This window comes from Muscardinus avellanarius (genome assembly GCF_963383645.1).
Source record: "Muscardinus avellanarius genome assembly, chromosome: 17".
NCBI lineage: Eukaryota > Metazoa > Chordata > Mammalia > Rodentia > Gliridae > Muscardinus > Muscardinus avellanarius.
Window position 1 is genome coordinate 7,925,559 of NC_137803.1, and position 13,381 is coordinate 7,938,939.

At 35.6% G+C, this 13,381-nt stretch overlaps 1 protein-coding gene across 1 annotated transcript in view; it reads right to left on the minus strand.

Moving 5' to 3' along the window:
* Positions 1–13,381, minus strand: part of DOK6 (docking protein 6) — a gene marked incomplete at both ends in the record, with an annotated part of 403,347 nt that overhangs the window by 235,596 nt on the left and 154,370 nt on the right. The window contains one exon of the mRNA XM_080714802.1: positions 5,121–5,235. Within this exon, the coding sequence (XP_080570928.1) occupies positions 5,121–5,235 (115 nt within the window). The remainder of the gene's footprint in view (positions 1–5,120; positions 5,236–13,381) is intronic.

A 13,381-nucleotide genomic window follows, 5' to 3' on the forward strand; every position in this document is an offset into this window, starting at 1 on the left:
CTGTCCTATTTTCATTTTATTTTGAAACAGGGTCTCTCTAGGTTGATGAGAGTTTCATTAATTGCTGAGGGTATCCTCAAACCAGTGATCCTTCTATCTTAGCCATTCAAGTACTGGTTTTACAGGCCTGTGCCACCATACCTGGCTTTAATTCTTTAAATGGTAGAGTTCAGCAGTGAAACCATTTGATATTGAGTTTATTTTTGATGGTAGATTTTTTAATGTTAATATAATCACATCACTCATTATTGATATGCTGTGATTAATTCTTTATGCTTCAATCTGGGTAAGGTGTATGTGTCTAGGAATTTGTCTAATTTAAGATGACATGTTTAAAAACACAAAAATTCTTAAAGAGTTTTGGTGTATAAATGCATCTACAACTCCTATGGCAGAACTATACAAAGGCTTTAGTAAGTACTTTTGTTACTTCTTCTTAATCATTCTTTATGTTTAATGAGCAATGTTTCCTGAACACTCCAAAGTAATGTTTCCTGAAACTCCAAAATAACTTGACCTCAACTGATTCTGAGACTTTTAAAGGAAAAAAAGGCTGTCCTCCAACACAGTTCTCATAAAACAATAAAGAATTTTGAATTTCTTTATCCTTAGGCAGTGGTGCAGATATACTCAGACAAGCAAGAAGCAACGTTCCTTTTATTAAACTCTAAAAAAATGGGTTTCCTGCTATCCCTTAGCAATTTGTTTGAGTATTTAATAATCCATGCAATATCTACTTGACATGGCATTTCCCCAGAAAATAAAACTTATCAACAGGTATGCACTACTGCATTTTAACAGCTATCTAAGACATAATTGGTATGGAAAAGCAATCAAATTCCTTCTTTATGAGTTTCTAATTTTTTCTTTTTACCATCAGCATGCACCATGAAGTTGACAATTTAAAAAATCATGCCATTGTTTCTCTAACTTTTTGCTAGCTTCAAGCAGGCTATTACAATTACACAAAAAAAGTAGTTTAAAAAATGAATACTAGTTTCAAGTAAGTCATAATTTAAGCAAGTTGAAAAACTATTTGCTAAAAATTTAAATAATTTGGATCTAGCTTTAACCCCATTTTTAGGAAATTTTTCTTAGAAATTAGACTATATTCTTGTAATTGAAAAGCCTTTCATTTTTTTAAAAAATCTTACATGAGCCATTAAAGTACTGTACAAAACTAAAATTTTAGATTTAAGAGTCTGAGAGCATGAAATCAAGATAGTATGGGAAACAGTCTTGGTCCGAAAAAGAATTGTTTGGTTCAAGAAATCTTTTCAAGCTAAATAGAATCTTGCCTATTGTGGTTATAATAATTGTAGTTTCTTCATTAGTAGCATTTCAAATAGTTTATGTATTCACATGTAATTGATAATGGGGATATTAAAAGTCGAGAAAATGAATTTTTTTTGTAAAATTAACTAATGGTGTTTATATTATAGGTTTGAAGATATCACCATGACTTAAAGAGATAATCACTTGTCAGATTTATTTCAAAGTGATATTAGTGACTCTAATAATGTAATAATATAATGCCTATCTTTGAAATAAATTATTTTCAAATACAACTATAGCCCTTTTTCTATAATTGTTTTTCTTTGAGAATAAACCAGTATAAAATTTAACATCCAAAATGCTTCCCTAAAGCTACATTTCATAAATACATCCATATTAATTTCAACTTTTTAACCCAATAAGAACTGAGTAAAGTTTTTCATGGACAAACACTTATTTTAGGATGCTGAAAACTATGTGGCAGTGGCTAGCAAGGTAGCAACAGCCATACTGTCCTAATTTGTTCATTTTTGGGATTTCTTCACATTTTACCTAGTAGTATCATTTATTTTCAACTAATGTCCTAATTTGTTTCTCAGGATACCATGTATTGTATTTTTTATTATCTCCTTGTACTTCTTTTGGCTGGGAGACTTTTTTAACACTTTCCTTGTTTTTGATGACCTTGAAAGTTTTGAAGAATACTGTTCAGGTATGTTGTAGAACATTCTTCTGTTTGGATTTTCCTGATAATTTTTTCCATGATTACTCTGTATATCTGGATTGTTGGGAAGAAGACCACAAGATCCAGTATCATTTTTAAATATCATCCCAAGGATAGATGCTATCAACATGAATTACCATTGTTGATATTCAACAACCTTGATCTCTTGGCTAAGGTTGTATCTTTCAAGAGTTTTCTGTACTGCAAAAATTATTCTCTCCCATCTCAACCCACCTCTTTCTATTAGATTTTTCTTGAAAGGAAGTCATGAAGGACAGCTCACACTTAGGGGGTGGGGAGTTATGTAGGACATCCTTGAGGTCAGAGTAACTACATACATTATTTGGAATTTTATATGGGATATTCACCTATTTTCTCCCACTTATTTATGTGTTCAGTTATTACAATATATCAACATGGACTCACGAATATTTATTTTATAACTTGAATTATAATCTCATACTATTTCATTTTGTTGCTTAAACTGTTCTGGCCTTCATCATTGGGAACTCCTGAGTTCTTTTGAACTACCCACATTTCCCCCCTTTATTTAGTGTTTTCTTACTTTCTGACACTGCAAGATGCTCTGAGTTCATCTCATGTATTTTCTACTGCACTCCTAGAATCAACCATTTCTCCAAGATCCTGAGGTTTCTATTAGTAGAAGTGTACTCAGGAAGATTATTTTTAAATTCTTTATTCTTATGGCCTTCCAATATGTTTTAAAAGCGCACTCGCTAAGTTGACTTAGTGAGGAGTGGGTTTTGTTTGTGCCTCGCCATACATGAAAATACAATGCTGACATCACAATACCAGGACTGGAGGTGTGGGAGGGTCCTTCACCTGTTGTCCCACATATATACTCTCCTGAACATCCATGTGCCCTGCTGTGCAGAGTTCAACAACATTCCTGCAGGCATACTTTAGAGTTTAAAATTTTGCAGATGCCTAAGTACTGCTGAGCTTGAGTTCTGTGCACAAGAGCTTCTGAATTAATGCACTGATATTGACTCTTTATGGAGATGAGCATTACTTCCAAGCACTTGGGATGATATGAATGTAAAACTCACATGTTGTGTCCTGTTGAAATAATACATCTTCATTAAAGTGTAGGTATCAGAATGGAAAAAGATCCTTTCTTCATTTGGCCTGCTGGTACACATCTTTTGTTGCTTACAGGGGAGGGTATTCAGGTGATATCAGGAAAAATGTCATAGAGCAGCAAGGATTTCAGGAAGAAAGTGTGTGTGTGTGTGTGTGTGTGTGTGTGTGTGTGTGTGTGTTTATACACACATGCATTCTCCCCATCTTTCTAGAGTCTAAAAAATGGGAAGAGGGAAGATTCATACCCTTTATAGTATTCTTGACCCTAATTTAAAAAATTTAGGAAGTCAAGTAGAGACTGAATTATAAAAATGTAAATTAGAAAACCCATCTGTGTAAATACATAAAAGTGTGCTAAATGTTTCTGCTGTGATCTTAGTAAAAATCATTTAAAAAGGCAATATAGTAAATGATTAATTAAGTAAACATGGATTGTAAGTCACTATCTCTCCAAAAATCTAAATAAAAGTTTTATTTCATTAATATAATTACATATTTTTTTGAAATAACAGGATCCAGTGTTACTGATATATCCACAACACTGCTCGCTACAATTTCTAAAATGTAAAACACTACCAAAAAATTTAAAATAATAAAAATTACCTTTTATTTTTTAAATACAAATTTTCTCATTATCAGTTTTAATATAAGACACTAATATATTTATGAGCTCAGAGAAAAATGAAGTGGTTAGGCAGTTTTAAGACAATGAGCAATAAGGCAGAAATACTTTGGGGTAATAATATATTATGCCAATAAGGCTTCGACAGTTTCTAAAATGGGGCTTGATATTCATGATTAAATATTTTCCCGATAATCCAGAAAGTCTATTTTGAAGGATGAGAAGAGGTCCAATGGAAAATTAGAATTCTGTGCCAGGACTGATAAGTAAAGACATCGAAGGAAAGAGGAACACCTTGATAAATTTCAGCTCCATTTAGCAAAACAAAGATAGGTGTAGGTAAAGAGATGTGAGCAATTTTAGCTAGGTAACATGACATGATTGATTTTGGAAAAATATAACCTTGTATTAATTATCTGTAAGCTTTAATTGTATAAATCCAGAATTTTTATTTTTAAAGTTTATATTTTTATTTTTAAGTAAGATATAAATATATATTTTTTATATTTTTATTTTAATTTATATAAAACTGGATTTATATGAAGTTCATATAACTACCTAAATTTAAGATAAAAAAGCTTCTCCCAAAGACTTACCTATTATTTTATTTTTATTGGTGCATTGTAACGATACATCTTAATGGAGTACAAGATGGTAGAGGCATACATGCACACTATTTTAAATTCAACTCTTTCTAGCTCTTGATATTTGTACTGATATCCATTATAAAATGAATGTACCATGGCATCGAGCAAAATTCTTTAAAGTGATAACCCAGATAAAACATAACAGGGCACAGAGATTCCAACATGAGAAATACTGCAAGTTCAAACTACAAGCTGCTTGTGTCTCAGAACTGTCGGACTGCATTATGAACTTGCATGCTAAAATGCAGTCAGAAATGTATTTACTTGTACTACTGAGAATCTTTGAAGGCAACAAATTGCTCCAAGTTCTGTTGAGAAATGTCTGGGGAATCCGGCTATGTTTTGCCATGCTTTTTTTTTTTTTTCCTTCTTCTTCTTCTTCTTTTTTACAGCAGCATTATCATTGCCGTACAAAATGCCTACAGCTACCCTTGGCAAAAAACAAAACACAAGTCACATGCTCACCTTCAATACACCCCCCTGGTATTGTTTACTTAATTCTCAGGGCTTGAACAGTAAACCCAGGAGTCCAAAGACCACCTGGGAGCAAAACTCAGACACAAAAGAGAAAACAAGTGCCCCCAAAGCTCCGCAGAAATCAGTATGTGGAACTTCATACTGAAGTCTTCCACGACGCACCCTCATTACAATGAGCATCCTGTTCAGACCGGCATCTCCGTATGTCTGGGTCATTGTCTCAGAAGCAACTCAATTTCCTCGAGTGGCGGATGGGGCTGTAATTGCTTACCTGACTCACAGGCAAATGTCTTCGACGTTTCATCATGAAAGATAATTGCCACCGCATGCTTCTTGGTCTCTCGAGGCAGTCTGGTTATATTTTTGATGTTGTGCAGTTCGGTTACCTTGAAAAAAAATATTTTTTAACTTAACGTTCAGTACATGTTCTTTGTTGGAGTGCTAAAACAAAACGATCAGCTCTCCTTCTGTCTCAAACCGGTACCCAGTGGATAATTGTACTAATTTTTAATCAACTGTAACTCAAAACAATAATGAACAAAACACCATGTGTTCCATTATGCCCTGAAGTTTGGTCACAGTTGATATTGTGCTGAATTTTTTTTTAATACTGGAAATTGAACCCAGGAGCATTCTGCCTCCCAGGTATATCTCCCACCCTTTATATATCTTTACTTTGAAACAGGGTCTCACTAAGTTGGTAAGACTGGCCTTGAACCTGCAATTGTCCCATCTCAGCCTCCCAAGTACTGGCAGGCTGTGTGCTGCATTTGGAAGTGGTCTAAACGTTTTGTAGAATGGCCCCATGGACTCAATGCTTCTAGGAAAGTTATCTTCCTGGTAAACAGTAATGGTTGTGGCACAAAGAGGATTCTCCTTAAATTTGATTAACTATTGATTGGGTTCAATATCTTATCTCTCTGATAACTCCCACCTATCATACAAGTTCCCCACTATATATATATATATATATATATATATATATATATATATATATATATAGTGGTTCCTCACTATAACAACTAGACAACAGGCACCTGACTCTGGGCAGGGTGGCTCTAATATTTTGAGTCACTAAACATAAACAGTAAATCTACTAGCCTGGAAAATGTACAGTGTTGAGGGACTCATACATCACTTCCCTCACAAAGGCCCACCCACGATTTATAGGCTCATGTAAACAACTCTCCATTTGGCAATGAATAAAGAGTCAATAAATTTGTGTGTTTTAGCTTTTGACTCTTTTGGTACCATGTCTGCTACAGCTTTTTCATTCTTTTATTTTTTTTTCCCTGCAGGCAACAGAAATAGAAAACTGCTCATGTCTTCAATGACTCTCTATCATAACATTGCAATAATAATGTGATATTAGTTATTTTTTCTAAATCATAGAAATTTGTTTCTTCCCTGCTAATGTAAAAGATTTTCTATTTTGGGATTAGTATTATTAGCGGAAAATAGTCACAATCAATTAACACAATAAATAGCATATTAATATCCTTTATGATCCTATGGCATCCTATGAAAATTCATTATCATTTTACTATGCCTTAATTTCTCCTCACCAAATATAAAGTTTTCATTAATACTTTTTATAGTACCAGAATTTAATCTTGGAGTGTTCTATTCCTGAACTACAACCCAGGCACATTTTTGAGACAGTAGCTCTCTAAGTTACCCAGGCTGCCTTGAACTTGCAATCTTCCTTCTTCAGGCTCTCAAATAGCTGGGATTATAGGTGTGAACCTCCTTGCCGAAGATAGTCAATATTTGGATAAATGCAATAGCTAATATTCCATTTACAATGCTTAATTTGCTGCAGTGTGTAACTTTTAGTCATTGCAAACCTTCATATATAAAACAACAAAATATACTCTGACACCAACACAGGCATGCGTGTACACAAACATTCCATTTGCTGGGGTGGGTTAGATGTCTGCATTTCAGCTCTTCTTGTACTAGATCGCTTTGTGCATTAACTCCTTATAAAAATAAACATGAATATTTTTAAGCCTATGAAACAACTTTAAGTTCACTTTTCTGCCTAAATCTAATCATTTTGAAACACTTATTTTGAGAAAGAAGTCAGTAAAATAAATATTTAAATTTTAAGTCACTTTAGCTAATAATTGAGTTCTAAAATAATGTATGTAAAAGTATTTTGTAAGCAGTAATGTCTTACAGAATGGCAAAATGTTCTCATAAATATTAAATAATGTTTCTGTATTTTCTTATTGATGCTAAGCTGTTGATTGCTATCACTAGTGACAGTAAAAATAGGAAGTCTGAGACACGAATTCTGGTCTCTTTCTCGTCTATCAGCTTGATTCTATTTGAGACACATTTCTTTCAACATTTTTAATTTAAATTGCACCTGAGCCATAAAAGTATAGCTTTGCGTTTCATGCTTGCTGAATACATAGCTGCAATACGTTTTTAGATGCCAGGGTTCTGGTCAACATGAATGACATCACAACTTTCTTAGCCACACTGAAAGTTTTGTAATTTGTGTATTAATTACTTTTTGGTGGTATTGTGGGTTGAACAGAGGGAGGTTCTACATCTGAGCTACACTCCCAGCCCTATTTTTGTTGTTGTTGTTGTTGTTGTTGTTGTTGTTGTTGTTTAGATACAGGGTCTTGCTACATTGCTGAGGCTGGCATTGAACCTGCAATTCTCCTTTCTCAGCCTCCCAAATACTAGGATAACAGGTGTGCCCCCCCATGCTCATCTTAGGTATCAATCATTTTTACAAGTATAAACATAAAGTCACCTGTTGGGACTACTGAGTGTTCGATCTCTGGCTAATGGGAACTTGAGGATCTTTTGAATGAGCTCCCAGCACCAAGAGGAAGCACTGACACATCCTGTCATTTGTATTGGTAAGAGTCTCACCACTCCCTGTCCAAATGACACCTTCTGATATTCAGCATCTTTAGGATTTTGATCTTGATCTTTACATGAGGATAAATATCAATTATCCAAACAATTTTTCTGAAACCCTGATAAACTGATATTACCATTACCCCTGTACTACAGATAAGAGAAAAGGCAACGGGGGAGCACCTATGCCAACACTGCACAACTGAGTCAGAGGAGGGGCTGGTACCCAACTTGGCTGCCTGCTGGATTTCTTGAGTGACAGGGCATCTTCCCTGGGTCTAACATAAGAAATCTGCCCTTGACAAGGGTCCAGGTTTTGATCTGCATGAGCGATAAGCAACGCTTTCACTTTATTATGCATACTTTATCTGTAAATGAGGGTAGTGCTGGGGAGAAAAATTCATGATTCCATTTGTAACTTATGAGACCCTACTAACATTACAATTACTAAGTAGTATGCTAAATAAAGAAAAATGTGCACATGTGTTTTTTTATATTTAAAACAATTGGGGTCATCATCTTTTTGTGGTACTAGGAATTGAACCCAGGAGCATTCTATCTCAGAGCTGCCCTCCCATTCCTATTTTACTTACGATTTTGAAATAGAGTTTCCCCAAGTTGCTGCGGGTCTTGCTAAATTTCTGAAAAGATAGCTTTGCATCTATGATCTTCCTGTCTCAGCCTCTCAAATGCTGGGATCACATGCATGTGCACTGCCACAGCTGGCTGAGGCCTTCCCCTTCAAAGATGCTACCTTTGATGTCAATTAGGATATGCTACTAGAGAACTAGTTACAGGTCATGAAGCTGGGCTTGGTGGTACATGCCTATAATTCCAGAACTTGGGAAGCCAAGACAGGAGAATCACAGGTTCTAGGTTAGCCTCAGTAAGTAGATCCTCAGCTACTTAGGGAGATCTTATTTTAAAATAAAAAATTAAAAGGGCTGAGGGGGTAGTCCTTTTAGGTAGAATGCCCATGGATTCAATCCCTAGAACCATATACACACAATAAAATGATTATCATGCAAAATTAAAGTGGATATTGTAAGTGATTTAAAGTATAACTGACAAAAATAAGTTTGATTCATATATACTACTATATATATATGTGTGTTTACACACATACACACATATATAAACACACATACACACATATAAATCTATGTGTGTGTGTGTGTGTGTGTGTGTGTGTGTGTGTGTGTGTGTACCCATCTACCTACCTATCTGAAAATACTCATTTTCCTTTCAGGGAAAAAAACTAGACACCAAATAATTCACAGTTTCTGTGGATTAATACCCCTGAGAGAAGAATAAAAATGCCTTTTTTGGAACAGTGATTCTCATATTATATTTTAAGCACATCAAAGCATGTCCTCAAATAGGGCTTAGCTTCTGAATTTTTAAATGATTAAATAATTGACTCAGGCCATATTTAAAACAAAATTTTATTCCATCATAGTAAATTGAAGTTATATTTGAACAATATATATTGTTAAAAATGTTATTAATTTTATATCTAAACAAAGGATCTTACCAAAATTGAGTCTAAAAACAATGAAAATTATGTGTTGTTTAATCATTTATATCAGAAAGAGAGCATAACAGCGATGTACCATCTCATAATTATATAATATAAAATATCTAAATGTGGCCAAGAATATCATACAAACATTTAAAATCTTGTTCAAGGGACATTTCCAAATATTTTTATACTCCAATTCAAGATAACACTACAACAGATATTGTGGATTCTTTATTTTTTTGCTAATCTCATAACACAAATCAAGAGATTGAACTAATGATGACCTGATGAGATACAGGAGGCTTCGGGACGTTTTGATTTCGGTGCCTTAGGCAGTCTGCCAGATGTTGTGGTTCCAACAAAGTGTTTTCTTCTGTGAAATCTAGCAATGCAGACAGTGATCTAGGCAGATACTGTTACCTTGGTTTCCAAGATACCGCAGGGTTTCCATGTTGACCAACTGGGTGATGCCTTTACCTCTTTTATTTAAGAAACTACAGGGATGCTAGGAGAGAAAAGTACTAAGGAAGACTATAAAACTCACTTTAAAAGTACCGGAATCATAACAATTTAGGCCAGTAATGGCTGTATGTAATCTCCTGTCCCCGTTCTTCACTCTCAATCCTGTATGGATTCACTCTCCTGTAAGAAGCCATTCGTATGCCTTCCTTTTAGGAGGGCAATGTTTAAAATAAATTCTAAAATAAAAATGCTTTTATTGATTTAAAACCTATTGACTTCACATAAAATAATTATCAGATTTATAAGATGTTGAAAAGTCAGTGGATCTGGTGATGCACACTTATAATAGTACTTTGGAGGTTGAGTACTTAATAATACTTAGTCATAGTACTTACTAATCATTCTTTGGAGGTTGAGGCAAGAGGATAGCAGGTTTGAGCCTGGCCTCAGCTACTTAGCAATTTACTGAGACCCTGTTTCAAAATAAAAAATAAAATAGGGTTGGGGGTGTAGCTCAGAGGTAGAATGCCCTTGGGTTCAAACTTTGGTAACACCCACACACAAACACACATGTATACACACGTACACACACACACATACTCATACATATACAATTTTGAAAGGCTAGAGCTTCTCAGTACTAAAACCATTAAAGTAAAGCATTTTATATATATCTGAAAATTTTATTTTTATATGGCTACAAAAATCCAAAATATTGAGCCGGGCGTGGTGGCGCACGCTTGTAATCCCAGCATTTTGGAGGCTGAGACCAGAGGATGGCGGTTCGCAGACAGCCTCAGCTACTTAGTGAGGCTTTCCCCAACTTAGTGAGACCCTGTTTCAAAATAAAGAATAAAAAAGAGGGCAGGGGATGTACCTCAGAGGTCAAATGCCCCTGGGTTCCAACCAAAACCGCAAAACAACAACAACAACAACAACAACAACAACAACAACAACAACAAAACGATATTGAATTAAGTTTAATGACACCATTAAAATAATTATTTTAAATAAATATAAAATTAACAGAATTGAACTGAGGTAAAAATTACCTGAAAGTAACTCAGGTTTTTTGGGTCCAAATTGCTGAGTGTCACAATCGACAATTCAAAATATGAAGGTCCAGTTGGTGGCAGAATTAATTCCTCAATACAAACAGTCTAAAATGTTACTGCTCCTAAGTGATAGTACTCATATTTATTTTGAGGAACGAGCCCCAAGCAACTTATGATGTTAAATACAGACAAGTCACAGATGACGGACATAAACATGTCCTTCAGAATTCCACCATTTAGGTAGGTTTGAGATTAAAAATGACCGCAGGTATCTTAGAAAAACATAACCAAATGAGCATAGAGGAGAATTTCTACTTTGATGTGTGAGTTCTGCAACCACTATAATATGCCACTCCATTTTAACCAACAAGTCAAAAGAATAAAACCAGACACTACTCGTCTACCCTACTTTATTCATGTGGGTTATATCTGCTAAGCATTACTATAAGAGATATCAGACCCTACACGTTATTAAGTCATTATTTTCTTATATGTTTAGTAAAATAATATGTTTGTCTAAACTAATGAAAATATCCTTCCTTCTTTCCTTCATTCGTTTATATTGTGGTACTGGGGATTGAACCCAGGAGCATTCTACCTTCAGGGTACAGGTACACCCCCAGCCCTTTTTATTTTTATTTTGAAACACGGTCACACTAGGTTGCTGAGTCTTTCTATGATGCAGAGACTGTCTTTCAAGCTGCCATCCTCCTGTCTCAGCCTCTGGTACACCGGAATTACAGGCACGCTCCACCACATTCCACGCAGAAATAACATTTTGAGTAAAACTAATTAGCTGAACATGGTGGTGAATGCCTGTAATTCCAGGATACCAGAGGCTGAGACAGGAGGATCACAGGTTCCAGGACAGCTTAGGCAATTTATTGAGAAAAATCTGTTGAGTTTTGAGATATTACCAAGCTTAATAATACAGCTACACATTTCTTAATTTTAATTCTCAAATTTCAATTTGCCCTTGAAAACTTTGCGTATTTTCAGTAAATACTCTCAATTGTTTTCCTTGAAGACAGATTTTCTTAGTTCATTTTTGAGAAAAACCTGACAAAAATCTTAGAGACTTTGTGGATGAGTTGCTTTTTCATTAAAATGCATGTCCTTCCTCTTTTGCTAGTGTGTGTGTGTGTGTGTGTGTGTGTGTGTGTGTGTGTGTGTGTGTTGGTACCAGGGATTGAATTTAGGGGCATTCTTACGCAACTACCAGCCCTGAATTTTTTTTTTTTTTTTTAGATTTTGAAATAGGGTCTCACTAAGTTGCTGAGTCTGGCTTCTGACCTAAGGTCCTCCTGTCAGCCTCCCAAGTACTGGGATTACAGGTGTGCACCATCATACCAGCACATTTTTTTTTTAAATGAAATAGAGATTGAGCATGTACCTTTCAGTCATACGAGAGCTCTCCCTCTCGATGGATGACTGCTACACGTTGGTTGCAGCTCACAGTTATGACTTCCTTCTATTTTGTCAAATAGAATATTTAAGAGCCACACTGGAGGTCTAGATTTAATAAAGCAATATGTATTTTGTTTTACTGCTTCAACAAGAGCATTCTTAAGTACAATGAGAGAAAAAAAAAAGTTGGTGCTTTCATTTACGTGTTTACTTATGTAGAGATACAATGGCCACAGCTCCAGTCTGGAGTGACTGCCTGGAGCAGTGCTGCCGTCCTGTCCTACCTACTATTGCTTCTCCCCCAAGACAGAATGAAAGTGAAGACAGCAGACAAGGCAGGTAACAGGAGGAGCTTATCATGAAGGAGCTGTTGTCACCTTGGGGCCCCGAGGGTCCCACAGGCCTCTCCTCCAGGACGAGGCTCTGGCATGGAGTCTTGTCAGTTCTGCTTGAACTTGCTCCTACCCCCCTCCCACAGCTTCATAGCTCACCACACCACACGCTCCCCGCCTCATCCCAGCTATCTGCACTGCTTCCCAACTAATTGTTTTTCTTTTATCTTTTCCTAAATACTCAACATTTTTCAAAATTTACTGTCGAATTTTTTCTTTTTAAAAAATTTGTATTGGTGCATTGTAGTCATACATTTTAATGGGATCAAAGACTTGTGTAGACATCCATGCACACATCACCAGATAGCCCTTACCCGATCCCACTCCATTCCCTCCCCATCCTTCCTTCCCAGGCTTGGCTTAGTGATTGATATGTTTGTTTAAGTACATCGTGTGCTTTAGAGAGTTTCCCTCTTCCCCCTCCCATCCCCTCAGTTAGGTCGCCTTATTTGCTCCTCTATAGGATCTTCTTCTAGAGTTCCTCCTGTCACCCATTTCTCCCTAGCTTTAGGATATTAGGGAAAACATCCGATTTCTTCTTTTTGGTGACTGACTAATCTTACTTAGCATAATGTGCTCCAGTTCCAACCATTTCCCTGTATGTACAACTACTTAATAACACCTACAAATTAACTTTGCATTCTTAAACAAGGTCTTGAAGACTTCCAAAGATTTAGTTTCTATCGGCACATCTAATCTCATTGTTTTTACTCCACCCCTAAACGCAAGATAGCTAATGGTAGGTATGAAGTTCAGGATAACCTCAGTACATTATCACTCTGAAATTATTTTGAAGTGGTTTATTATAAAA